The sequence below is a fragment of the Camelus ferus genome, chromosome 13, assembly GCF_009834535.1.
Source record: "Camelus ferus isolate YT-003-E chromosome 13, BCGSAC_Cfer_1.0, whole genome shotgun sequence".
Classification (NCBI taxonomy): domain Eukaryota; kingdom Metazoa; phylum Chordata; class Mammalia; order Artiodactyla; family Camelidae; genus Camelus; species Camelus ferus.
Window position 1 is genome coordinate 12,797,212 of NC_045708.1, and position 27,841 is coordinate 12,825,052.

Genomic DNA, 27,841 nt, shown 5'->3' on the forward strand with positions numbered 1-27,841 from the left:
AAAACTCATTCCTGGAGCCCCTACTACGCACAAGGTGATTCATATGATCTTCTCTTCAACTTGGAAAGGCTGGTATCATTATTTCCATTTTACAGATAAGGAAACTGGAGCTCAGAAAGAATAATTCACTTATCCAAAGTCACTCAGCTAGCCTGTACCAGAAACCAGATTTTTCTGTTTCCTACAGTTTTTTCCGTTTCCTACAGTTTTTTCCACCCCATCAAAACATCACCAAGCACCTAATATGTGCTGGGCACAGGACTGGCCACTAAGCATCTATTAAAATGCAATTCATTCCATCCCCACAACAATCTTACGAGGTGAGCATGATCATTAGTCCCATTTTATAGGTGAGGAAACTGAGGTGATGAGGGATTAGGTGGACTTCTGGAATAATATATGCTGGAAATCAGATCTGAATGCAAAGCATGATTTCAGGGCTTCCCTATTCACTAGAATTGGAAGGAGGAACCATACAGGTTTGCCTGGGACTGGGGTTTCTGGAGATGCACTGGTTACCCCAAATGGAGGGGATCATAGGATCATTCAGCTTAAGATGAGAAGATGGGAAGGCTGACGTCTATAGGAGTTAAATCACTTGACCCAGTGAGTCAGCTGCAGAGGAAGATATGGGTCCAAGTCCTCAGATTCCCATATCAGGGTTCTCCCCACTCCCTCTACTCACTCCTTCAACTACTTTCTGAATCCTCTGGGGCATTGCTCCCAACCTGCTGACAGTGAACCAGGCTGGGGCCACCGGGCAGGGCCCAAGAATTTCAGGAAAAGAGCTGTCCAGAGCGCCCCCTGGAGCCAGGTTCCACACCAAAAGGTGGTTCCTGGGGGAGCCTGCAGGTGGCTCCCTGCATCCAGGGACAGGGCTGCAGGGGAAGGCGCTGCCTGCCGGGCAGCTCCAGGCAAGCCCCTGGGGTCGACGAATCGCAGCATCACATACTAGACTGCTGACTTCACTTCCTTCCCGGCGGGACCCGAAGGACACCCCAGCCGAGTCATGGGGAACTAGAAAGGACAGGAAGCTGGACAAGAGAAAGGAGAGTGGGGGAGGTGTAGGACTGAGGAGGAGGGCTGGCCATGGTGCAGAGAAAGTAGCAAATTCCTCCCCTTCTCCCTGGTCTGAAGCCCAAGCAACCGGTTTTGATCAGAACAAAACAACCCTGACACGGGTGCGTTATTCAAAGACTTCAGAGGAACTGGCTGCAGCTTCTGGCTTGGGTCTCAGCCCACAGCTAGCGGAGCTGTTGGGGGTTGGGGGGGGGGGCGTCGAGCCCTGCCTAGGGTGAGGTCTGCATGGCCTTGGCTAGAACTACAAGGGTGGAGGGGGTGATCAGAGGAATATTTTTTTTAACTTAAGCGATTTTACAACCAGATAAATCTAATTGGATACTGAACCCAATTTAAACGTGTCTACACTCAGGTGCCCATTTTTGTAGCATCAGAAAGAAAGCTCTTTCATATACACGGGAGGACAGCTTTTCAGCTCACCCCATCCCTGGGCAGCCTATGGATTCCTGGTGACTTTAGGAAAACTGGGGACAATTTCTTCAGAGAAGCCCTTTAATTCAACCAGATGAACCCAGCCGGGGCTTGAGGGGGTGTACAGTCCTGCTTTGCACTCAGGAATGCCCAGAGCAACGTTCCGAAAAGCTAGCCCCAAGCAAATGTTCTCTTCCAGAGCCCCTCTCATCCGCAAAAGGTGAGAATATATGGATTAGGGGGTGGGGTGTCAAAAGATGAATCAAGGTCTAGGAGTCTCTTCGTCACCCTCAAGATAGCACCCCTCCCCTCCCCAGGCACACCCATCCAGTTCAGTTTCAAGGGAACAGCAAGTACAGGGAAGTGTCAGGGAAATCCCTCCTGCCCAGTTCCAACTCCTGTCTTCCTGACGGTGTGGCAGGGGGGCAGAAGAAGGAGATTGCTTCTGAGCACAAAGACAGCTGGGCGGGGGCAAAGCACTGGACCGAGAGTCGGGGCCCCGCTCTGTCCCAACTCCTCGCTAGCCCTCTCTGAGCCTGTTTCCTCATCTGTGTGATAGAGGGGCTGGGCAGAGTGATCTCTGGCCTCTCCTGTGCTAGGCCAGCCCCGAGCACTGTAGGAAGCACGAGGAGAGGCCCGTGCCCCCGGCTTTTGAAACGAGTATGATCAGGAGCACCTTCTGATAGGAGGCGCCCTCCTGGATGAGGCTCTGGGAGGTTTGTGATGGCTCATCAGAGCCAAGAGCTCAAATCCAGCCCTGCTGTTGGAAACCCAGGACTCCGGGGAGGGGACATCAGGCCAGGAAGCGTGCTCGGTCCTCAGATGCAAAGGGGTGGGGTGAGGTTGGGGGTGGAGAGGAGGGATGGAGTCCTAGGCTGAAGCTGAGTTCTCAGGGCATCGGGGCCCAACTGCGAGGAATCTGGGGGAAAGCAGGCAAGAGCAGGCTAGTGGGGCAGAGGGAAAGGAGGACACTGGAGACCCAGTCCCAGCCTGCCCCTCTGACTCAAGGCCCTTAGGTGAGTCAGTCAACGCCCGCAGCTGCACCTCTCCCCACCCCTCCCCGACTCCACTTCAGGATACTACATGGATTACAGCTAAAGGTGGATCAAGACTGCAGGTAAGGCACTGGATGGACCAAGGCTACAATGCATCCCTGCCCCAGAGGACTATACCCAGCGAAGTTCTAGTAAACCAGCTGTCCGCAGGGGTGGGAGAGGGCCGCCCAGATTGGTGGCATGTCAATTTCCCACAGTGGCAAATTTTAAGCTACTAATGCACCATCACTAAACCTGGAGTGGGCAGGCATGCATACAGTCAGTTGTCACGAGCTGGAACAAGCTGGCTCCAGCCCACCACTGACCATACCCAGCCCAGACTCTGCCACTAACCCAGGCAGCAGCTCCTTGCAAGAATTTAAAAAAAAAAAAAAAATTGTAACTTTGTATGGTGAAGGATGTTAACTAGCCTTTTTGTGGTGAGCACTTCCCTGTATATACATATAAACATTGTGAATCATTACGTTGTGTACCTGAAATTAATACAGTGTTATATGTCAGTTATATTTCAGTTAAGAAAAAAAACTACCCACAAATGTGACCATCATTACCAATTTGGCCCTTTCTAAAAATGTGAAACTCCCCAAATCATAAATGTTGAAAATGATTCCAAATTCTTTCAGAACACCATGCTGGGCCAAAGTATGTGCAGGCTACTTTCAGCCCAGGCCACCAGCTTGCCACCCCTACCCTAGCAATCTGGGGAAATGGAGAGGAGCCCCCTTCGCCGGGGCAGCAGGGGTACTCACAGCTGGTTAAACACGCGTTTCATCTCGTCCGTGATGTTCATGGAGCCGACGTCGTCATCCGAAAACCGGTTCACCTCCCCGTCCTGCTCTGAGATGTCATCATCTGAAGCCACCTTACGCTCTTTCTTTTTGGGGACCACCTGACCCGGAAAGGAAGAGATAAAGGTAACTGGCTGGGGTGGAGGCTCTGCTGGGGTGGAGGGTGGGGTGGACTGGGAAGGGAGATGGTGTCCCACGGGATGGATGGAGTGTGGCTGGGGCCAGCCACTGCTGGGAAAGATGCACAGGTCCTCTAAGAAGCAGGCAGCACTAGCAGAAAGCGTGAGGAGGGGAGACATGCAGGATGGAGGAACAGATGGCCCGGACCCTCCCCTGCTCTGGGAGGCCTGGTAGTTGGGCCGGCTCAGCTCACCCCTTCACCAGAGAGGCAGCCCCATGATTTGGGAAGAGGAGCAGACCAGACTGGGATACCAAGGCACCTGGGATGTCTCAGAGCCAGCCAGAGAGAGGAGAACCTCTCACAGAGGCACAGGTGGCTCCATGCTTCCCAGAGCCCTCCTGCTCACATGCAAAGGTGATGAACAGGCAGGCAGCCCCAGGTTCAACAAGCTTCCTTCACTCCAAGCAGACAAGACATGACAAGGCTGAAATGGTCTCCCCTGCTTCCCCGCAGATGGGCGGCGAGAAGGCAGGAGGTGGACAAAGGGCCCCAGGGAAGCCCGGACCTCACCCCACTGCATCCAAAGTCACACACTTAAAGCGACAACACACCGTATTGCCCTAGGCTCGAGCAAAAGCCAAACCACAACCCAAAACTCAAGAAGCAGCCTTCGGACAATGACGCACACCCTTCAGGCAGCTGGATAGTCCCCAAGCCCTCCCTGGAGGACACTCTCCAGTGCTAACCCATCGCCTCCACTCGGGACACACACACTTGCTCACTGGAGGTGAGGGAGCGGGTATTGAGAGAGTCTTCCATGGAAATGAAAAATAGTCAAAGCTCCTCTTCTGAGTTCTGAGGCTCATATCGGCCAGGGCTCAGGCCAGCTAGCCCAGTGCCCCCACAGCCTGGCCAGGGCTCCCCAACTGTGGCATCAGGACCTAGGTCTGGCTCCCAAAGGAAGAGGCAGGAAGCAGGGCAGCGGACCCAGGGTGGACGGGTCGACCGAGCCCTGGAGGGTCAGGAGACCTGCGTTCTAGTCCCAGCTCTACCATTTCCCGGAGCCCGTCACATCCCCACCCTGGGTGGGTGGTGTCCTCAGCCTTAGGATGAAGCGGTCAGCCTTAACGATGGAGTCGGAGCTGCCTACGTACGAGTCTACGCAGCCCTGATTCTCTGTTTCCCTGAGGAGGCCAGAGGGTTGGGTGAACGCTACCTCTGGGGGAAGGGGCATGGGCGGGTGTGAGGGGGACGGGGTGGCCAAGCAGGGGTGGAGGCCAGCTGCTCTGGAAGGGTGACGGGGGCAGGTGAGAGTGGCGGCTGGTGAGCAGGGCGGCCCTAGTCACCTGGAAGATCTTGGACACGTCTTCCGAGTTCCGCTGCTGTGCGACATCGCACAGCTTGGCCGTGATATCGATTCGGCGACAGATGTCCATGTCCACCTTCATGGCCTTTTCTTGGATCTTTGTGTCCAGGTCTGTCATGGGCTGCAGGGAGGACAGCAGGGGGTTACGTGAGCGAGGGACGGAGCAAGCATGGGGGGTGGGGGAGGCGAGCCCAGGCTCCTGCTGGGCAGGGGGTTTGGGAGACCCCTTGGGGTCAGCTGGGAGGCCCCAGGGTCCAGGGCGTCCTTGAACTTTCTCTGAGCGGGAAGGGTTGGGCCAGCTACTCGGGGTCAGGGCAGGGGTGGAGGGATTGTGGGAGCTAAGGACTTCAATTCCGAGTGGACCATGTGAGACCGTGTTTGCTGGTCTCCCTAAGGGCTGGAAGGCATCCTCTCGGCAGACGCAGCATCAGTGTTTTATTTTGTCAGAGCAGAGAAAAAAGAAAGACAAGTCCCACTGCTGAAGGACCTCCCTGCTTTCCCACCTGGCGTGCCCCACCTGTCCCCGACGCAGAGATTCCTCCCATGGCTGACCATGGGGGCTGCCTAGGACGAGGGGGGTCCCCTGGACCCCAGTGAGGGGAAGCCAGGTGGCCTCTTGCTGCCACCCCAGCCTCGCACCCCCCGGGACCAGGAGCCACGCCAGGCTGAGCCACCTGTACCGGGGCTCCTTCCCCTTTCTGGAGACGATCTCCACGTACTGCCCACTGCTTGAAGGTGGCAGGAAACCAGGTCCCCGGCAGGAAGGAGACCCTTGCTGCCAACAGCTGCCTCCACCCGTTACTCAGAGAGGCTCCAATCATCCCAAGGAAGCACACGCTGGCCTCTCCCAACTTTACAAAGCAACCCCGCTGAAGACCACTGGCTGGGAGAGCATCTTAGGCGGGAGCAGACCAGACTCAGGGGTCTCCTGCCACCTGCCGTCGGCCTGCACTGTGCCCAGATGCCGAGGCCCACGGCCACAACCTGCCCTCATCGTGGGGAGCTGGCAGGAGTCGAGCAAACACACACAGACTATCAGAGGAGCCCCGGGGAGGGCGGGATGGGTTAAGCAGCGGATTAATGCATCTCTACTCAGACCAAGGGAAGCAGAAGTGGGTAGGGGGCGGGGAAAGGGGCCTGGTCTCCGATGCATCCGTCATCCTCACGGGTCAAACGCAGCCAGCCAGGACTCTAACTAGAAGCCGAGCTCTGGAGCCTAGGAGTGAATGAAGCATTTTGCATGATGGGTGTTGGGGGAGGGCATGACGCCAGGGGTGGCAGCTGGTGGCACTTACATCACTCATGAGCCCCTTAAACACCACCAGCTCAGCCTTGAGACGTTCAATCTTCTCGTTCATCTCCTCCTGGATGGCTTCGGCCTCCTGCGCTGCCTACGGGGGATGGAGATGGGGGAGGGCTTAGGGGAGCCGGGCTCCCCAAGGGGAGGAGGGGCTGGAACACAGGTCCAGAGCCCCGGACGCCTGATGTCCCACCAAGCTGGGCGCTCATGTACCAGGGAAGGAAGGGGCACCAAGGATCTGGTCCCAGCCTGGATCCCCACTCAGCCCTCGCTCACTGCAGGGCACAGCTCAGCTTGAAACACTTCTCAAAGGAATAGTTATCGTGTGGAAAAATCCATGGCAGACATTAAGAGAAAAAGAGCAGCTGAATGTAAAAGTGATTCCAATCGGTTAAAATAGTAGGTTGATTCATGTAGAACCACTGATATTTAACCATCTCTGATCTCCAGAATGGCAACAGCACATGTGTCAGCGTAACTGAATATACATATCTAGGGCATGTGCCTGTTTGCACAGAAAAGACCAGAAGGTCGCTCGCAACTTCTCAACAGTGGAGGGGGGAGAACCGGAAGTAAGTTTGTTTTCCTCTCTGTGCTTTTCTGAATTTTTCAAATATTTGACCATGAGCATGTCATACGTTTGTAAAGTAAAAAGTACTTCGTTATAAAAGAAGGGGAGGGACGGTCATCCTTTTCCTTCCACATATTGACATTATTTTAACCCATCTCTAACTTCCTTAGAAGATCAATGCTTTAAATATTTGCATTTAAAAAAAATGTTTGAAAGAGCTTTCCAAGCCTTCTCATGGGTTCGCCACTCTTGTGCCCATTTGGCTGAGAGAACAGAGACCGAGAGGGTAAAGTTTGCTGCCCAAGGTACCCAGCAGGCGAGTGAGAAGCAGGGCCCAGAATGCAGAGCCACCGAGCCAGGAGAGCGAGACAGTGTCCTCACAACCGCCCTGGGGCCGGGAGCCCACCTGTGAGACGCCCACCGGTTCCTTCCCAGGCACTCAGCTCCAAGTCAGTTCCGGCAAGCCGGGGGGCCGCACCGGGACTCAGCCCCAGCTTCCTGGACCCGAGCTTTTCTGCAAAACTGTGCTGGTGCCTTCCCAGCCCCGAAGCAGGGCAAGCTGGAGAGGCCCTCCGGCTCCACTGAGAAGAGCCTGAGGCAGCAGGAGGCAGCACAGACGAGAGGCTGTGCTGGAAACTGCCCCCAGCTTTGCCCTGTGGCCACATGGTTCTCCCACGAGCCTCTCCAGGTCAGACCCCCGACGGCTCTTACCTCCTGCAGCGTGTCCACCATGGTCTGCAGGTTCATGCGCTTGGCGAGCTCCTCCTCCCATCTGCAAGAGCCAAGAAGGACAGTGGTCAGAGGGTGGCCTCCCCTGGAGGACAGTCCAGCCTCAAACAGAATGCCAGCACCCACCCTGGGCCCATCCCCTGGCTGGGCAAGGAAGGTGCAGCAATGACTCCATCCCTGCCTGCCCCTCTGAGCTCCCAGTCTAGAAGTGGTTGGGGAGGACGGCCAGGCTGACACATAACCATAATACCAGGTGGTGGTGACCAGTGCCATGCGCAAGCCATGAGCACAGCATCCCAGGGCAATGACGGCAGGAGGGACCGCCACCCCACTTCACACAAACTGTAAAGTACTGTGTTGCTGCTCCTTCTGTTGCTGCAAAGTGTGGTACTGGGGCTAGATTCGGGAGCCAGGCTGCAGCCAGCACACACTCAGGCTCTTCTTTGCACCCACAAGAAATAAATTTACCATGCTAACCATTGCAATCTCGGAGTCTACTTGTCCTGTAACCTACCGTAACCAACAGAGACATCTCCTACCTAGCTGTTAGTATCCCTATCTTACAGGTGAGGAAACTGAGGCTCAGAGAGGTTAAATGTCTTGCCCAAAGATACACAGCTAGTTAGCAGGTAGGGCTGGACTTCGAACCCAGGTCTGTTTGATTACACTAAAACAAACAAACAAAATTACGACTCTCATTTATTTAATGCTTATTAGGTAGGCTCAGTTCCAGGGGCTTTCCGTGTGTCATCTTGTTTGTGTACACATTGGCTGATAGTGGGACAGGAAAGGATAGAGGAGAGAAGGCACGGGGGCTCACAGTGGACGCCCAGCACTAACTGGAGGTAGGGTGGGGTGGTAAGCATTAGAGCCACCACAATACCAGCTCACCTTAACTGCATGCTCACTTTGTCCCAGGCACTGTTCTCGTGATATACTTCAATCCTCAAAACAAACCTCTAATGGAGATGCCACCATGATCCCCATTACAGGTGAAGAAAGCAAGGCAATCAGGTGCCCAAGGTCAGGGTGAGGACAGGTGGGGCCAGGACTCAAACCAGGCTCCGGATTGAGTGCTGGTGACCCAGCCAGGCTCCCTGTAGACCCAGGACCCATCAGAGCCCTAATTCACTCCCCACCCACATCCCCTCACTCCCCAGAGTGGCAGGCTCCTTCCCTCCCTCCATCCTGGGACAGACAAGACCAGGAGCGTCTCTCTTTCCTCACCCTACGGCTGCCTCCCTACATGGCCTCAGAGCAGGCAGGTCTGGAAGCATTTTAGGATGCTGTCGGGGCCAGCTAAAAATAGGCCAAAGGGGAGGGAATGGATGGAGAGTGGGTTACGTCACCGGCTTTTGGAAACAAGAGAAAACGGATACTGTTTGCACACACAGAGGAAAATTCCTCCTCTTTCCCACATGAGACACGATGGCCCTGGCCAGGGCTCCCAGAGGACAAACTGGCTCCCCCTGCCCCGCTCCTTTTGGTCTTTACCAGCCCCCAGTATTGGCGGCGAGGTCTAGATCTGCCCTGGGCTGCAGGGTCCAGAACCTAGTAGGCAGTGGGGCTGGGGCAGGGGTCCTGCCCAGGATGAGGGGCACGGAGGAGGCTAAGGAGAAGCAGCAAGAGAATCTAAGGGTCTAACCGAGGCGGGATGGTCTCACTGAACACCCGCATTGTAAAAAAGGGAAACTGAGGCCCAGCGTGTACAAGGAATTCGCCTAAAGTCACCCCGTATGTCAGGGACAGGGCAGGAGTCCGGCCCCAGGCCCTCCATGCGGAACAGGAATCCCAGGTGGGCAGAAGTTCTCAGGCCACCTTCCCCTCACCCAGTAGCATGGGGCATCTGGGGCTTCCCTCAAGGGAGGCCAAGGCCCAAAACACAGGTCCTGAGCTGAATCATCCCTCCTGGCCACGTTGCCCTGAGGGGGGCAGGGGACTTGATTCCAAAGCCGCTGAGCAGAGCAGGGACAAGGGAGGGCCTGGGTGGCTTTGGCTACAGCCTGACTCCTGAGGCTGGCCTCACCACTGAGTCTTGCAACAACAGCAGGGGAGGCGGCAGCGAGGGGTGAAGATGCAGACACCCAGGGACATCTCACCCCCGACACACACACCCATTTCCCAGACAGGCTTTTGGGGACGAAGCCCAGCCCCCAACCCCCAGTGTTCCTTTAAGCAACCTTCTTGTGAGGAAGGCGGGGCAGGGGTCAACAGACCCAATGAACAGATGGGGAAATTGAGGCCCAGCAAAGGAAAGCAATCCGCCCCAGGTCAACCCAGAGTCAGAACACAAGCCATGTCTTTGGATCTCCATACACATTAGCTGCAGGTGTAGCAGCCGCTGACTGGTGAGCAGGTCTGAGTTCCATGCACAGGGCTCAGTGCCTCGTACGCATCTTATCAGCTTTCATATGAATTATTAACCCTCTTGGGGAAAGTATTGCTCCCCACATCCATTCTGTGGATGAGAGAGCTGAGGTTCAGAGAGGCGGGGTAACTTGTCTAAGGTCACACAGCTAGTAAGCAGGGATGGGATTCAAGCCTAGCCTATGCCCTAAAGCATCCAGTGTCCAACTATGCTGTGCATGGGAATCACACCAGGGCATCTTGCACACAGGCAGACCCAGATGCAGCAGGTCTGGGATAGGGCTCATTTCTAACGAGCTCCCCTGCAGAAGGCACTTTGGTGTCCCCTTCACCTCGCTACACTGCACCCCTGATACATTTGCACAAATGATTTCATGGGCCTTTTCTTTCCAGAGCTGGACTGGGTGGGCAGCCGGTGCACCTGCCCGCAGGAGACCAAGGAAGGATGCCTGTGTATTGACAGCAGCTGGCTTGACAAACAGAATCCGCTGCCCACGCTGATGTCCCCTCCCAGCCGCGGCAGGAAAGCCTGGCTGTGCCGGCTCCGATGTTGACAGTGCAGAAAAGCCTTGCCCTTCAGCTACTCTGGCTGACTGGTGTGAAAGGATGGACGGGTGATGTTCCTTAAGGCGCCCCAGATGCCCTGCATTCACTGCAGCTGAGCCCGGGGGAGGAAACATGCAGCTTAACCGAAAACTGGTCCACCAAGTTGTGAGCTCTGACATTCCAAAACCTGCTTCCCAGGAACGGTCCCCTCCCCTGACCTGGATCCTCCCACAGGAGTAAGGTTTCAGCAGGACGGGTGTTTCAGGCAGAGGTACCAACATAAGCAAAGATGGGCCAGCAGGAAGGCCAGGGAGTAGCCAGCTGCCACCGTGAGGGGACACACCCATTCTGGTCAGGGGCTGGTGAATGTCATGTCCTTTAAGTCTTTGCCACCCTGCCTCTCCGAGCTCACACAGTGGGCTGTGAGGCTGCAGAGAAACCTCCCCATTTTACAGGTGGGAAAATGAAGGCCCACCGCACACAAACAACTCTAGCCAATGTCAAGATGGCCTGAATCATTTAGATCCACCCCTGCCTGCCCTGACCCATCAGCTCATAAAACTTCCAAATTTTTATCTCTTGAAGGGACAGGAGGGCGGGGCACTTATTGGTCACGTTCTGGGTGACGTCCACTATATCGGCCCTTCATATACATACAAAATATAAAATATCATTTCACCTTCCCCTAACAGTGGTCCCTATTTTGCAGATGAGGAAACAAACTCAGAGGTAACTGGATTCCCTCTCCCTCCCCCCTCTTCAGCCTCGGGAAATCTATCCGCTCTCCCAGGCTTGTCTCAAATGTCATCTCCTACCTAAGCCCCAGCAGCCACATCCATTGTTTTCCCTCCTTGAGCTCAAGCTTGAGGCAGCAGGCCTCAGGGTGCCGTCTTCTGGGGTGGCTTGGCTGTGGCATCTCATCAAGCATGGCTCCCACCCAAAGAGCCAGCCCATGACACCAGGGACAGCGATGGACAGCCCTCCATCTTCACCTCCCCCAAACAGCACTGAGGCCCCAGCTGGCACTGGCCAGGCCCCAATCACACCAAGGAGACCTTCTGTCGCCCCCAGCATCTTCTCAGTCTCCCGCGACCTGCAGGCATCCTTCAACAGCAACTTCATGTGAGTGCCAGCTCCTCAAAGTGCTCAGTCTATGATGCTCACGCCAGCCTCTAAAGCAGGCAGGATGGACGATGGTGGCAGTGACGAGGATGACAATGACGATGATGATGGTGTTGATGATGATGGGACAGGGTGGCTAACACAGACCGAGTGCTTACAATGCTCCAGGCACCGTCCCCAGAGGCTTCACATTTCAGGTTCACAGTAACCTTCAGGTCGGGTTATTATTATCTCCACGTTATCGATGAAGAAGCTGGAGTCCAAAAGCTTGAAGCCCCTCCCCCAGCATCACACAGCCAGCAACAGGGGTTTTCTATTTTGCGGAGACAAGAGACTCAGAGACTCTCTAGAAGTGAAGGCTGAAAGGGACCAGAGTTCATGTGGACCACACCTCTGAGCGTTCAGATAAGGAAAGTGAGGTGCAGGGTCACCCAGGGAGTGGACAGAAGAGCGCCTTCCCCTCCCCCGGCCCAAGACAGAGCTCATGAGGAGCGAGGGGGAAAGACATGAGACTGAACCCCAGCTCTGCCTCCCCTGGCATCTGCCTCCATCGCTCAGAGCCTCAGTCTCTCCATCTGTAGCTGAGACACAGTATGAACCCAACACATCCCAGGGACACTCAAGAAAAGCCACTCAGTTCCCACATCCTCTGATGGTCATGTGACTGGCCCCCAGCCACGGGCCAGTTCTGGCTGGACTGGATTTCAGGGCTCATCTCCCCAGCCCAGCCTACTGCCCCCTGCGACTCAGCCATTCCAATTCCTCTGCTGACTGGTGTCCAAACCCACTGGGCATGATCCGCAACACAGCCGTGCTGGACAAAGAACTGGCTGTAACTACGCTCACGGCTGTACTTCCTGCACCTAAACCCACCCGCACTTGGTAGGGAGTCAGTTGTTGAACAGATTTGTTGAATGAATGAATGAATGACCCAAGCTGTGGGACCTCCTGCTCACCCCGTCTCCAGCCAGAGCCCCTCGGCCTGGAACATCCTCAGTCTGCACGGCCCCAGCCGGGGCTCCTCTCCATCCACTTGGCTCCAGAGCCCCCTGGGGAGAGGCCAGGCCAGGGGGAGGGCCAGCCAGGGCAGGAAGCAGGCAGGGAGAAGAAGCCTTGCCTCTCCCACTTCCCACCACCCTCCAGGCTGGGCAGGGGAAGCAGGGAGCTCAGGACAATGAGCTCAGGGAGAGGAAGTGACTCCCCAGCTGAGCTCTCAGCCACCATCACAACACAAGGAGCCCACGTGTGAGGAGGTGGCCAGGAGGGGGAGGTGGCCGCACCGCCTCAGCCAGATGTGGTCTCCCCGCATTCCGGAGGAGCCACGGCTGGACCACGTGATGGACGAGAAGTCGCCACAGAGCACTGGGGGGAGGGGAAGGGCAGCTTCGACACCACACTGAGGGCCAGGGTCTCCCCTCCCCCGTCGGCTCATGATGACACACAGACCCACAGGAAAGGGGCCACAAAGCCTGGTCTACTGAGGGGCGGAAAGCCAAGCTGAAGTCACCGCAGAGGGACTGACTCACAGACTTTTCACTTCCTGTGCAGGCACAGAAAGGCGCTCCTGGGCTCCAGCTCCAGAAGAAAGTGGGTGCAGCCCCAGCAGGACAATTTAGGTTCCTGGGACAGCCCTGGGGCTTCTTGGGAGAAAGTCCTGGAGACTCCTGAGCACCAAGAGGCTGGGTTCGAATCCTGCCCCCGCCACTTCCCAGCTGTGTGACTTTGGGCAAGGCAGTTACCCTCTCTGGGCCCCAGCTGCCTCATCTGTGAGATGGGGAGCACAGCGCCCCTTTGGAGGGTGGCTGTGAGAATGACATACGGGTGAAAACGCTCAGCCCCAGCCCTCGCACAGAGCAGACAGTTGATGCTCCGTGGCTCAGGGTGAACTGCAGAGTCCCACGGCTGGCTCCAGCAGCCAGACCTCAGAGAGCTGGGAGGGCGCCATGGGAACGGTCCACACCTTTCCAGGGAAGGTGAGCCGCCGGCACGCCCAGGCCGACTCACTCAGGTGATGGGAAGCAAGCTCAGGTGAGACTGGGCTGGAGCCGCCAGTGGAAAACTTCATTCTGGGCCAAGCGTGGGCCCTGCCTCTGGCGCAGGGCAGATGGGCGGAGGGCAATTTCCACCCGGGCCACGGGGAGCTCACCCCACTGCAGCACGGCTGGGTGAGGGCTGCCAGGAGACAGGCGGGGACGTGCTGGAGCCACTCTGCCCCCCTGTCCCCAGGGCTCTGCAGCAGAGCTGCGACCCAGCCGGTGCCCTCACTGGCAGGCTTTTCTCTAGACTAATATCCGAGCTGGAGGACAAGGCTGTGCAGGCAGGGAGGCAGATCCGGGGGACAGACTAGGGGGCAAAGACCAGGGGGACCCTTCTTCAAATGCAGTTTCCCAGAAGCCAATGGGTAACAGATCAGAGTGGGCGCTCGGTGGGCCTTCACCCCTTAGTTTCTTCTGAGCACCCCCCAGAGAGCTGACAAGTCACAAGTAAGTCAACTTCCTCACTCCACACCACCCTCCTTGTCTAAGATCACAAACAATTCACGTTTGTGACACACGACTATATTTAAAATAGATAAACAACAAGAACCTACTGTATAGCACAGGGAACTATATTCAGTTTCTTGTAACAAGCTTTAACGGAAAAGAATCTGAAAATATATGTATCTACCTATGTCTGTACGCATGTGTATAACTAAATTCGCTTTACCGTACACCTGAAACTAACATTTAAATCAACTCCACTTCAATAAAATATAAAATTTTAAAAAATTCATGTTTGTGGCAGGAAAAAAAAATACAGATGAGCAATACGGGGAGTGGGAGTGGGGGTGGGGCCGGGAATCCGTGGTGTGAACCCATTTTTCTCTGAGGGAGGTCCCCCTCCCAGGAAGCCCAACACTGAAACGCATGGAGTCTCTCCATCTCCTGACTTCCTCCTCTCATCTGGTTTACTGTATCTTCTCTCCCCAGTAAAAGGAGGGCCGGGTCCGCCAGCCTGTGAGCGGAGAGGCCTCCCCTCCCCCACGCCCCACTCTCCGCGTACCTCCCGCACTGCCTCACCCGCGCTCACCATCCTCCTCCCTGGACTCTGGTGCACCTATCGGCACTGAGCCCCTGATCTGGGGAAGAGATGCCTCACAGACGTGCCCATCAGAGGCCCGGCTGCCCAGCTGTACTCTGCTGCTCCAAAGGAAACACAAATTAAATGCCAACTGATTGTCTCCGTGGAGGAGGCATTAATTTAATGTGAACACTTAACCAGGGCAGCCGATTCCATTATAGGCGGGCGGTAATGGCCCGGGCAGGCCGGGGCACAGGCTGCGAGCAGGGGATGGGCCGGGCTGAGCCACCCTCTTAAGTGTGCACCTCTCCCTAGCACACTCACACACATACACATACACACACACACACACACACACACACCCTGAAACAGGAGCTGCCTCCAGGGATCCCAGAGGAGAGGACTGGGCTGCTCGGGGGCAGGCGGGCGACCAAGGTCCACAGAGAAGCACCCTGAGGAGGAGGGGGTTCTGGACTAGAAGGCAGGAGATCCTGGTTCAAGTCCTGACTCTGTCACTAATTTACTGCATGACCGCAGCAGGTCCGTTTTCCTCAGTCTGGGCCTCAGTCTCTAATATGTCTCTAATATGATCTCTGAGAGTCCCTCTGGATATGACACTTGCAGCAGACACTGGATGTGGCCCTTCCTTGGAGCCCGGAAGAGGTGACAACCTCAGGGACGTCACCGCCATCCAGAGTTATCCTGGGTAACAGGATCGGGCCACTGACCCCTGTCCTCACCACCAGTCACCGACGAGCTGGGGGTGGGGTGGCCGCATGCACTCATTCACTCTCTAATCAGTGCTGGAGGGCTTTCCATGAGCTGCGCCAGCCTTGTAGAATCAGGGATAAGATTCTCCACCGGCCCCACTAAGAAGAGCAGGCAAACAGAGAAAGCCGTCTGCCACTGTGCGGTTCGTGGAGGGCCCGCCTCCCACTAGCTAGAAACCTCAGTTTCCTTCTCTGTGAAATGAGGGTAGATATCCTGCCTTGCAGGGTTCACCAACATTAAATGAGCTTAAGTGAAGGTACACAGGCCCCCTTGCTGGACAACAGCCGTTCTCATCTCTGGTGTTAACCCTGCCTGCACTGGTCTGGGGGTCGGGGACAGGCACAGGAGGGTGTGTAAGGCCTGGACCACCTCAGCAGGGACCGTTCTGCATCCTGCCCTGATCTTCTGGGGATCTGGAAGCCACTGAGAGAGTGGCTAGTGAATTAGTGAATTTTCCTAGCAGGGAGGTAAAAGCAAGCCCTACCAACGGGCTGTGGGGCTGAGCTGCATGGAGTCATCCCCACTCTCGCAGTGACTTTCCAGGGCAGCTGGCTGGCCTCTGGGGCTCTCCGCAGGGAGATAATGAGAATGAGTGAAATGCCACTGTCACTCAGCTGGGGGACCAGGGGCACATGGGGGTTGGGGTGGCTGAGGGAAAGGAACCAGATGCTGACACCGCTGATTCCACTGCCAACAAAACCCAGCAAGTGTCCTGCTTCTGCCCTTGGTGCTCCCAGACATGCCCTAAGAATGAACAGGCACGTGCTCAGCCTTTGAGGTCTGCCCTGACGAGGGCCACCATGACAGAAGCTGAGACCAAGGCAGGAGGGGGGTCCCACCAGCCAGAGCCCTGCTGGTTTCATGGTGCCACTCTGGCAGGCACAAGACACTGAAGGGCATTCTCACGGGCCCGGAAATGCCCCTGGTCACCTGCCCCAGTGCCAATCCAAGATTCTAGCTGCTTACGAGTCTTCTGTTCCAGTCACCTGGTGTCCACAGCTGTCCGGGGGCCCAGTATCACTCCCATTCCCACTTCGGTATCATTTATTTGGCGACCTGCAGCTCTGTGGACACCCGTCACCCAGAGCTGTGTGCAGGGCAGTGCCCTCCTTCCAGCGCCTCTGTCTAGAAACCAAACCCAGTGGGCACAACCCCCCAACCAAGTAAGCCACTCCAAGAAGTGGCTCAGTGAGCACCTTGCAGTGAAGAGGAATCTTGGCCCAAATCACAGGCCTCTGTGAAGTTTCTGGAGCACCATTTCCAACCTCTTCCAGGCTTGTGACACCTTCATCACCTCCTCCAGGAAGCCCTTCCTGATTCCCCCCAGAATGAGTCACTGTGCTCACTTAGGGGCACAGTGCTTCCAGCCTCGGCGCATGCCTTCTTCATGGCTTCCAGGGTGCTGTACATTTTCCCTTCTCTGCCTCTCTCATAAGACTCTGCTCTCCTGGAGGAAGGGAGGACTTGCTTTTACTGTAGAATGCTTATTTTGTGCACTTAGTGAAAGTCACTGTACTCCCACCATAGCTCTGTGAGCCAGGCATTATCACTCCCACTTTATAGGCAAGAAAACCAAGGCCCAGGTGAAATGACTTGCCCCAGGCCAGGTCCAGGTCCATCTGACTTCAAATCCGGGCAGCCTCTCAGCGGTAAGACTGTCTCATCGACTTCATAAACCACACTCCCTGCCATGCCGCCCAGCACACTGTTCAGAAAACACCCCCAAATTACCAGCCCTGGGTCAGCACAGATGTGTACCCCCCAGGTCACCGGCACTGACCTGGAAAAGGCTGCTTAGCCAGGGTATTGGCTTTGCCTGTTGACTCACTTCTTGGGGCAGAAAGGCCCTATCCTAGCGTTCTACCTGCACTGGCCGAGACCGATCTGCCCACAGCCCTGCCACCTGTCCCACCCCCACAACCGGCTGGGGCAAAGCACTGAACCTCCTGTGCTCCTGGTTCCCCATCTTTAAGGTGGGGGCTAACAGAGGCACCTGCCTCGTGGGGCTGGTATATGAAATGAATCTGCATGTGTTACACGCTTAGCCAAGAGCCCAGCTCCTCGTAAATGCTCTGTAGATAAGCACCGATTCACCACAGAATGTGGTCTTCCTGTTGTCTCTCCTGCCACGGAGAATGGGCGGCTCAGCCTGGGGAGGCAGCTCTGCTTTGTAGATGATCAGAGCCCCGGGCACCTGGCAGGATCCCCGGGTACCAAACCAATCTCCCTGCTGTCAACATCTGATGACACATGGAGCCCTCAAACAAAGACACACAGAAGGCCATCTCATCACCACGCCCCAGCACTGGTACAAGACCCGGCCCCGAGAACGCTCTGGTGAGTGAACGTCGGGTGTTTCTGGGATGCCCAGCCCAGCAGACTCAGAGTCTGCCGCAGCCCAGCCCCTCTGGCTGTGGGCTTAGATTCCATCTTCTCTCCCCCACGACAGAGTCAGCAAACATTTCCCAAGTGCTCACTCAGGGGCACAGGACTGAACTGAGAGTATTCTCCTCCCACTGCAAGAGGGGCAGCGAGTTCCGGAGCTCCCTCCAGGAGGGACCTCTGCCCTACACCCCAGCCTTAGGTGCTCAGTCCTTCCGACCCATCGGGGCTGGGAGAACTAGGCACCGCTGCCTCGTGCCCTGGGAGTGGGAATGGGAGGGGGTGCTCATTCCGGGCTCTCGGGGCTGGGAGACATTTTTGCTCTGCCCATGAGTGACGGGGCCCCGTCTGAATTGCCCCTGCCCATCGGTACCCGGGGTAGGAGAAGGGAAAGAAAGCAAGGGTCTACCACCACACTGAAAACAGTGGTTACCTCCAGAGGGAGAGCCTCATGGCTGGGGACAGGGGTGGGAAGGAGACTTGTCACTCAGTCCCCTTCTGTACCTTTTTTAAAAATTGTAGTAAAATACTCATAATGTAAAATTTACAATTTTAACCATTTTTAAGTGTACAGTTCAGTGGCATTAAGTGCGTTCAAATTGTTGTGCAACCATCACCACCATCCATCTCCAGAACTCTTCGTCCGGCAAAACCGAAACTCTGTCCCCATTAAACAAGTCTTCCCCCCCCCTCCCCCCAGCCCCTGGCAACCACCATTCTACTTTGTGTCTCTATGACTGACTGCTCTAGGTCCCTCATACAAGTGAAATCATACAGTGTTTCTCCCTTTGTGACTGGCTTAGTGCACTTAGCATAATGTCCTCAAGGTTCATCCGTGCTGTAGCACGGGTCAGAATTTCTTCTTCTCCGGCTTTCTAATTTTGAATCATGTAATGTATCATCTAATCAAAAAAAATCAAAGCCACTTACATTTTTAAAAAGACAAAAATACCTGCTTGTTTTCCTCTTGTTTTAAGTGGCATGAATATTTTACAGTGATCACACAAAAAATAGACAAAAATCAGGTAAGCCAAACAAATAAAAAAATTAAAAACCCACAATCCTGCATACAAGAGAATTTCTGCTAAAATTGGCTACACAAACCTTCCCAATGCTTTTTTATGAGATTTTTTTTCCTCTTATGAGATCTTTTAATAGTAAAAACGGGATCAGACCACGTGTGGTCTTCAAGTGTGCTCTTCCCACTGAACAACATACGGTGAGCATCCTTCCGAGCAGGTGATACAGCAGGGGGCTGCGGCATCACTAATATGATGGGTCCTGCGCTGCCATTCCCGCATCCTTGCAATCTAATCAACACAGCAAAGAGCATCTTGGTACACACATATTTGCATATTTGTCCTGTTATCTCCATGGAGTGGGTTGCTGGGTCAAGATTATGGATATAGAAAAGCTTCTGTGTCCCTCGAAAGTGTCATTTGTGACGAGCCCGCACTCTCTCGGGACTCGGCAGATGCCCAGCCAAGGAAAAGCAGGGTCCCTGGGTCCTCACCCCAGCTCAGCAGCGAGTGCCTTGGTTTCCCCATTAGTCCAAGAGCTGCCTCTCCCTTGGGTGGAGGAAGACCCCACCATAAATACTGTCCTTCCTCACCCTCAGTGGGGTGGCACTCTGCCTTCCCCAAGGAGCAAGGGCTGGGAGCTCAGCTCATTTGAGAAATGGGCCCTGTCATCTCTCTTCCAAAAGGGTAGAAGTTCCCACCTGGTGTGTGATGAGCCCTGGAGCAAGTGGCCACGTGCTAGGGCGGAGCAAGGCAAGACAGCATCACCCACGTCACCTCCAGCCCCAGGTGTGCCAAGCGGCACCACACCCCCAGGCCTTTGCACGTGCTCTACACTCTGCCTGGAAGGCTCCCTCTACACGCCTTCTTGGTCATTTCTCTCTCCTAATCTTATGCCAACTTCAGGACTCAGCTTTTATACCCCCTCCCCCAGGAAGCCTTCCCTGGCTCCTTGGTCAGGGTCAAGTGCCCCTCTTCTGTACTCCAAATGCTGGTTACTTGCTACTGAGTTTATCTGTTCACCTGTTGGCCTCCCCCACTTAACTCAGCCCTTGCAAAAAAGGAGGCCCATCTCTGGCTCCCAGCTGCAACCCCAGAGCCCATCATGGAGCCGGGTACACAGCAGGCACCAAATCAATGTTTGCTGGCTAAAGGGCCCATCGAGTATCACCTACAAGACTTCCTTAGGAGACTCAGTCTGGAGTGAGCGCAGCACCAGCTCACTCTGTGTCCTTGAACTTAGACATGACCTCCGCCTCCCTGCCCCTTCCTCCCTGTCAGCCTCGGTTTCCCCAGACAACCTCCACAGTTCCTTCCAGATCTTCCACTCTCCTCCAACAATCCTCTTCTGTCACCTTGATACCTGGGCCTACCTCTCACAGGGCAGATGATGGGCAGGTCAGTGGTCACAGCTCTCCATCCCCAGGACTTAGCCTCTCTCCCCAGGCCTGGCTGAGCCCCAAGAGACCCTCCACCCAACCCCCATCCCTGGGGTTGCTGAGTCAGCAGCTCTCAGCCTCCAGGGCTCCATCTCTTGTTCAAGTCCAGAGGCCAGGAGGGGGTCTGGGGACCCAGGCCAAGAAGCAGGAGGCCCAGGGGGGTCTGTGCCCAGGAAGCTGGGGGAGCCCCGCCCAAGGAAATGTTTACAGCTTTGAGGGAAAAACAGCGACTCGCAAGGCTATTTTGGAAACCTAATGTGCACTTTGGGTCTCTCTGTTGTTTATTTCAAGCGACCGTGCCGCCCCACAGGTGAATGCAAGGCAGTGTGGGCCTGCCCTCAACGTAGCCTTCCCAGCAAAGCCACGTCACTCACTCCGAGCCGAGCGTGCCTGGACCCACGAGGGGTCGGCAGCCAAGCAGAGCACACCAGGCAGAAGTTGGTGCACACCAGGCAGGAGTTGGTACACACCCCATTCTGGGTTTAAACCCAGGCCCTGTAGCCTTGAGTCAACTCTCCAGGCCTCAGTCTCTTCATCTGTGAAATGGGGGTGACCATCCCCCACCCCAGTCCTGGATTAAATGAGGATTGGCAAGCACAAACAGGCTCCAGGTATAATAAAAAAAAATTTTTAATTAAAAAAAAGAAAACAAAAACAAAACAGAACATGGACCCGAAACCTTAGAAGGGTATGCTCAGAAGTCCAGGCCATTTGCAATGGGCCCAAAGCTCAGGGGGGTGAAGTGACGGGCCCAAGGTCACACAGGCAGGCAGGGGCAGAGCAAGGACTGGAACCCAGAGCCTGTGTGCTTCCTGGTAAGGGGAGAAGACCGACCCAAGCCACCACCAGGAAGGAAGGAGGGAAGAGTGACCAGGACCCAGGGAACCAATTACACGTGGGGCTCGTGCCACAGGGGATGGGTTGTGGCAGGCACTGCGGGCAGGTGCAGCGCTGTAATTGTCATAACCAGCCGGGAAGGCTGCAGGCACAGCGGGGACAGGTAATGAGACTGCGATCGCCCGCGCCCAGAGGGATTAGTGACTGCACGCAGCTCCAGGGGACAGACACATTACTTAACACCAGCCTCTCATCGTATTGCAATCCCGACGTTCAACTTGATGTGAACCAGTGGGGAGGGCACCAGGACACCCCCAATACACACACATACACGCACAGCATTCCTCCCTCCATTGAAGGGGTTTGGGCACACCTCTCCAAGGAGAGAGAAGTCAAAAACAGCAGACTCCCAGAGAACCTTCTGTGACAGTAATGCCCCTGGCAGAGCACCTTACTGGTTACCTCACCCCAATTCTGCTGGTGGGGAAACTCACAGAGGTAAGGTGACTTGTCCAGGTCACATGATCATAACAGTTAACAAGAAGTGTTAGGTGACAGTGTTACTAACTCATTTAATCCTCACCACAGCCTTATGAGCAAGGTAAGTACTATTATTATGCCCATTTTACAGGTGAGGAAATTGAGGTCCAGGGAAGTGAAGCAATTTGTACAAGGTCCCAGGGCTCAGAAGTAGTGGAACCAGGACTTAAATCTAGGCAGTCTGGCTCCAGAGTTCAAACTCATAATCACCAGACTTGCCTGCCTCTGCTCACCTTAATAAAGCAGCAGATACTGGAATAGAACACGGGTCTCTCTGATCCAAAAGCTGATGCTCCCTTCTCTGTGCCAGGTGGCCTCTTAGAGGGAGGGAGAAGGTCAGGGAGGGAGAAGGTCAGGGAGTGTGGACCTCCGTCTCCCAGGGGTCAGGATGGACTCCAAGTGAATCACCTCCAAACTATAAGAGTGATGTGCAGAGGCCTCACCCCGGGCTGCCAGTATAGCTTTGGAAGTGAGGGTCTCCAAGGCCTGGCCCAGCCCCCAGGGCTCTCAGATGGGCAGGTTGTCCTGCAGACACTGGAGATCCTCCAGTCCTCCAAGCTGCCCGCATCCTGCGAGGTGCCCAGCCCAGGGTGAGGCAGAGGGTCACCAACCCCAGCCCTGACAAGGGGCCAGCAGAGATTCCCTTCTAACTCAAACCCAATTAAGGCTTCTCTCCCCACTGAGACTTGGTCCTTCAGCCACACAATCCCTGGACTCAGCCAGAAGCCAAAAGGAGATGGTCCAAGAAAAGGAACGAGGAGTGGCCTGCAGGAAGGGGTGAGGCCACACACGCAGTCCTGCTGCCTCTTATCTCAAAACACTTTGGCATCAGAGAGACAGACTCAGCCATGCCCCAGCTGGTGGCCCGGTAAGTGACTTGACCTCTCTGAGCCTCATTTACCTCATCTGTAAAATGGGGGCGACAATAGTACCTACCTCCTTGGGTTGTGAAGATTATACAAGATCACGATCACCAAGCATCTAATGTTATTTTGCTCATCTTAGCAAGCAGGACCCAGTCCCAGCTGCTGGGGGTGCGGGGGTTGTTCTAGGGTCCAGGGTCCTGGGCTTGGTCAAGATGTGCCATTCTGCCCTTGGATGCTTCATTCCCTGGGTCCCTCTCCCCCATACTGAGACTGAGGCACTGTCTAGCATCCGAATCTACAAGTACCCAGCACATGCAGGCCCTGAACTGGTATTTATACACTGGATGAATGACTGAATGAGCTTGTGGGTGGAGCCACAGGGCAGAGCAGCTCACAGGGCCTGGGTGCGAGGCTTGTTTTGCCCGCGTCCCAGGATGTCTCGGGCCCCATCTGCACAGGGAAGCTCTGCCCAGCCCTGGGAGCTCAGGCTCTCCCTCAGCCAGCCACCCCCTGGGCAGCCTGCCAGCGGAGGGCCCCTTCCCAACTAGCCTGGCCTCCTAGGGACAGACGGCCAGTCCACGCCCACCCCAGCAGGCCCACAAAGGCAGCAGGCGGCCTCCTCCTGGTGACTTTGCCTTGGGACAGATGGAACTTAGTGTGACGTCTGCCAAGCCAGATGGCCTGGTTGGCCCGAGGGGCCAGAACACTGGCTGGGAGTCCTGCCCCAGCAGGCAGAGCTGCTTAACCTCTTCCTGCCCCAGCCACAGAAGTCAGGGTCCCCCTGGCCACTTAATCACTGTTATACACTCAGGTCTCCTGCCCTCCACCCTTGGAGGTGAGGGGCCTCCCAGGGGCCAAAAGGGAGCCAGGGAGGAGGTGGAGTGAGAGGGACCATGGGACAGGTGGGTGTGGAGGAGGTGTCAGCACTCAGCTCCGAGGGCAGGCCTGGAATCTGCCAACCCAGAGGGTGAGCAGGGAGGGTGCTGGTTCCTGGCCCGGGAACCCTGTGGAGCCACGTGGGGCCAGCTGCCTTATTTCCAGGACACCCATCTGGGGCAGGGACTGCCAGGTCCGAAGGCCACCGGCTACTTCTATCAGGCTAGAAAAGCCACTCCCCTGCCCGAACGCCAGCATCAGCACTGCCCTGTGAAGGAGGAGACCCAACTCCACCAGGCTGGCTGAATGGCTGCAGGCAGGCTGCTCAATCTCTCTGGGCCTCAGTTTCCCCATCAGGAAAGGTGGGGCCTGGGTGATCCCTGGGCCCCAGGGCCACTTCCCACTCAGAGGGCTCCATGGCTCTGGGAGAAGGAATGTGCCCCTGTCCCCGGGAACTTGTGGAATCCTAGACCGCCTGGGCAGATCCTTTCTACACGTCTCAAGGAGCGTGCATGAGTCAAGAGGGACCCCGGGCAGGAAGAAGGTAAGCTTCTGGGGTTCAGAGGAGGACTGGTGCTGCCTTGAGAACTTGGAAAGAGTCTTCACCCGGCAGTTGAGCTCCACCCATTCCCCTACCCTGTGGGAGGCTAAACAAGGGGAAATGCAGCATATGGGATCATGGCTAGAGACCAGTACGCATCTCCCAACAGAAAAGGTGACAAGGACACTAGAAGGCACATCTACAAGGCTCTGGAATGCCCTTGAAGACAGTAAAATCTTTATGTGGGATTTGCAAAGGTCCCACCCTCAAGGCAAGGGAGGAACTGATGACCTCTGGAGCCCCTCTGGGGACAGCAAGCTGGTGTCCACAAGCAAAGAAGGCCTCAGATTCTCTGCTCTCAGGTGCCCAGCCAAACTGACTTTCCAAATGGACAATGGTGTCACCTCAGGGTGGAGCACAGCCAGGCTCGACTCCGGTCTGGGGCCTGCACGCTGGTCCAACCAGTATCTCTGGAAATCCCCTGGGACAGAGGCTGCAGAGGGCTCCAGAAAAGCCCCAAAACACACCAAAAGAGCCAAGGAGGGAAGGGCTGGGCGGGAAGGCTGTCAGCCAGGACCGGAGGCAGCTGGCAGCACAGGAGAGGTGGGAGGACATGGGCTGGGGTCCGCGGACCTGGTTCTGAGTCCTAGGTCTGCTGCCAACTTGTTGGGACTTCAGCAAGTCACTATCTCTCTGAAAAGTGTGTGTTGGGGTAGAAACTGAGTATCTCTAAGGACTCTTGCAGCTTTGATTTAATAGTCATTAGGCGAGCTCGCTAGGGACAGGCGTCTGCCTTTCAAGTTCATGCAGCACCATTCCCCAGGCCCAATCATAGGGCCAAGCAGAGGGGCCTTGAAAATGGATGGATGGATGGATGGATGGATGGATGGATGGATAGATGGATGGATGAATGGATGGATGGATGGATAGATGGGTGGATGGATGGATGGATGGGGGGAGATAGATGGATGGATAGATGAATGGATGATGAATGAATGATCAAGTGGGGTAAGTCCTGAAAAAGAAAAGCACAGCATCCGAGGTGTCCCCTGGAATGATTCCTTCCACTTACCCACAAGGCCTCCTGGAATCACCTTCCTGTGACCCTCCAGCATCCAACCCCCTTCTCTAACTTGTACACAGATGTGTACACACCTACATACAATACTTATATATGCAACATTCCCAAAGCCACAAAACTTTTCTGCTCCAGCCTTCCCCCAGGGCGCCTCCCCTTCCTGAAGCATCCTCCCAAGGCTGGGTTTGAAATGAGACTCAGCAGCAGTGGAACCCAGGGAGGATCTTTTAAGACCCAAGTTCACATACCAGCTCTACCACTTTCCAGCTATGACAAGTAACAAGTCATTTCACCTGCCAAGACTCAGTTTCCTCATCTCTACAGTGGGGATAACCACAGCTACCCTTCAAGAGTATCGTGAGGTTCAAGAGAACAGGTCTGTGATGTTCTGCGCTGCATTGGGCACATGGGATGTGCTCCCTTGAGAAGCAGGGAGATGAGTATTATGGGGTTATGAGATCCTGACTTCATTCCTGGAGGAGCTGAGGGGGCGCCAAGCCTCGGAGGCTTCTCTGCTTGGGTCCTGCAATCCCTTTCACCTTGTTTCCCACCTTGGGTGGGGGTGATGTGTCTGTAGTTAAACCGAGCAGAAGGTACAAAGCAGCCTTTGTCTCAGAGATGAAACCCTAAACCAGCTGCCCTGACGTCAACCCTGAAAAACAATGCCAAGACGGCCTTCGACATCACCCCTCTGCCAAGGTCTGGGAGCAAGCGCTTCACCCACAAGGCCTTGCACAGACAGTCTGTGGGCTGGACAGGACCCTGGAAGCCGTTCTCCCATGGCCCGACAGAGACCCAGAAGGAAAAACAGCTGCCCTGCTGACTGCCAGGGGGCACGACAGGACTTGAACCCCTGTATCTCAGCCCAAGGACCAGGGCCTGGAACGTGCAGCCCATTCCTTAGCCTGGGATACTGAGCCTGCCAAGTGTGGCAAGAGACACCTGGAAGAGTCCACCAGACTTAGGTTCGAATCTCAGTTCTGCCCCTGTCTCACGGTGAGACCTCAGGCCAGGGATGTGACCTCCTGTGGCTGCCTCCGTATCCACACAAGGATGCTGGGACTTAGAGGTCCCCCCAACCCCAGGGAGGCAGGGATAAAGAGAAACTCTCCATTCAGGACCACTCTCCAACCAGGCCACTGGAAGCCACAGGCTCCAGGCGACACACTGTGCTGGCCACAGCCTCGAATGCTAGGTCTTGCCCTACCGGTGACCCTGCGCTGACAGTCTGCTAGGGACAAGAAGGGATGTAACCTCCTCCTCGCTGGCCAAGCAGGTGGCTTTGCTGGGGAAAGGAAGTGCTCCAAACACAATGGCCACTCTGCAGCCGGAAGGGGGAAGGAATAGGCAGTTCTCACTGTATGGAGGCCCAGCGGCTGAGGAGGGCCAGGCTGGGATAGAAGGGACAGAGTGATAACAGCTCCGGGGCTAGCACCACACTGAGCACTCAGCGTGCACTCTCTCACTGCATCCTTGCTGCAACCTGTGAGCGAAGGTTGTCATTCCCATTTTACAGATGAGAGAACTGAGGCTCGGGGTGGTGATGCAAACCAGGGAGTCTCACTCCAGGGTCAGAGCTCCCACCCAAGTGAAGGCCCTGATCAAGCCATCAATGCAACCAAAGAAGAGTGAACAATTTCTTTTTAAACTCCCTGTGGATAGATTATGCCTTAAGGGACAACCTAGGAGTTGAGGCTCCCCTGAACGTGGCAGTAGATTAATCCTGGCTCCGTCAGTAGCTTGGTGAGTTCCGGCCTCGTTTTCCCAGCTTGGAAAAGTCCTGATTTTTTCAGTGTCAGTATTTTCTTTAAAGGCAAATGTCAAACCAGTTGCGATGTCATATTAAGACTTTCCATATAAAACTAGATAAATCCCAACATATTATTTGTCAGGCCACAGCCCTGGAATGGGGACTCAGGAAACAAGGTCTTTGTGGGAACCAGGGGATCAGCCTTTACAGTTCACCCAACTCCTCCCTGTGGGCAAAGTTCTCAGACCTCCAACTCCAGGGCTCACCCCAGAGGAAAGGGGATGGGAATGGCCCTCACTGGGCGAGGCCTATCAGCAACTCTGTGGGTCTCATTATCCCATTTTATGCAAGAGGGAACCTGGGCACAGAAAAAAGACCCAGCTGACCCAGGGCTGGCAGAAGAAGATGGTAGGTCAGTTAGTCAGTCAACACCCCAAGGCCCCAGTGCCAGGCTGAGGCCAGGGAAGTGACCCAAGGCGACCTCAGATGTCTCTTTTGTAGGCCCAGAGAGCCTCCTCTGTGGCACCGAGGACCCGGATGTCTGGTCAAGGGCCAGTGCTCAGTCTCCATGGGCTCCCCTTGACAGGCTCCAAGGCCTCTTCAATCTAAGTCCCCTGGCCTCTGGGAGTTTTCCAAACCCCTTCTTAAAGGACTACAGCCTCCAGAATAATCTCTTAGGCCAAGGGTTTCAAAGGAACCCTATTTAGGGGATCTGGGTTCCCTCCCCTCCTCTGCTGTGTGACATCAAGGGAGTTAACTCTCCTTCTCTGGGCCTCAGTTTTCTCATCTGTAAAATGGTCATGGGTATGTGAATGCAGGTAGAGAGAAAAATACAAAACACTGACGGAGAAACTCTTAGAAGGTCTTCTTCAAAGGACACCAGGCACATCTACTCATCTGGAATGACAGAGAATGATGTCACCTGGAAGCAGGGGATGGATTAACTGACCTCAGAGAGAGCCTCAAACCCTCTGGGCACACCGGGAGTGAAGAGGACGTCACAGCTGTGAGGGAGAAGGGGCAGGCAGGATGGTCCAATGGGAGAGGCGAGATGAGCAGCCTACCCTCCCCAGCCCCAGTCCCCTATGCATGCCGAATCCTAACCCCAGATCTTGATGGGGCCAGGGAAGCCCTGGCATTGACCTCTAACCTGGAAGCTCTCTCTCTTACCAGGCAACTTCCCCTGCCCACCACGATGACGTCAAGACCCCAGCCCCCTGCAGTAC

The 27,841-nt window shown here is 55.4% G+C and overlaps 1 protein-coding gene and 1 long non-coding RNA gene across 3 annotated transcripts in view; one reads left to right on the forward strand and one right to left on the reverse strand.

The window, feature by feature from the left end:
• IFFO2 (intermediate filament family orphan 2) overlaps nucleotides 1-27,841 on the reverse strand; it is a 46,599-nt gene that overhangs the window by 7,369 nt on the left and 11,389 nt on the right. Inside the window, exons 2-5 of one of the 2 annotated variants that reach the window (XM_006188325.3) lie at nucleotides 7,404-7,464; nucleotides 6,117-6,212; nucleotides 4,802-4,942; nucleotides 3,296-3,435 (exon numbers count right to left, since the gene is read on the reverse strand). In XM_006188325.3, the coding sequence (XP_006188387.3) occupies nucleotides 3,296-3,435; nucleotides 4,802-4,942; nucleotides 6,117-6,212; nucleotides 7,404-7,464 (438 nt within the window). The remainder of the gene's footprint in view (nucleotides 1-3,295; nucleotides 3,436-4,801; nucleotides 4,943-6,116; nucleotides 6,213-7,403; nucleotides 7,465-27,841) is intronic. The other variant, XM_032495308.1, reaches the window with a different exon arrangement.
• LOC116668272 lies at nucleotides 1,592-3,293 on the forward strand. Its single transcript, XR_004325371.1, has 3 exons — nucleotides 1,592-1,711; nucleotides 2,500-2,608; nucleotides 3,170-3,293. It is a non-coding gene; the product is annotated as an uncharacterized LOC116668272 (long non-coding RNA).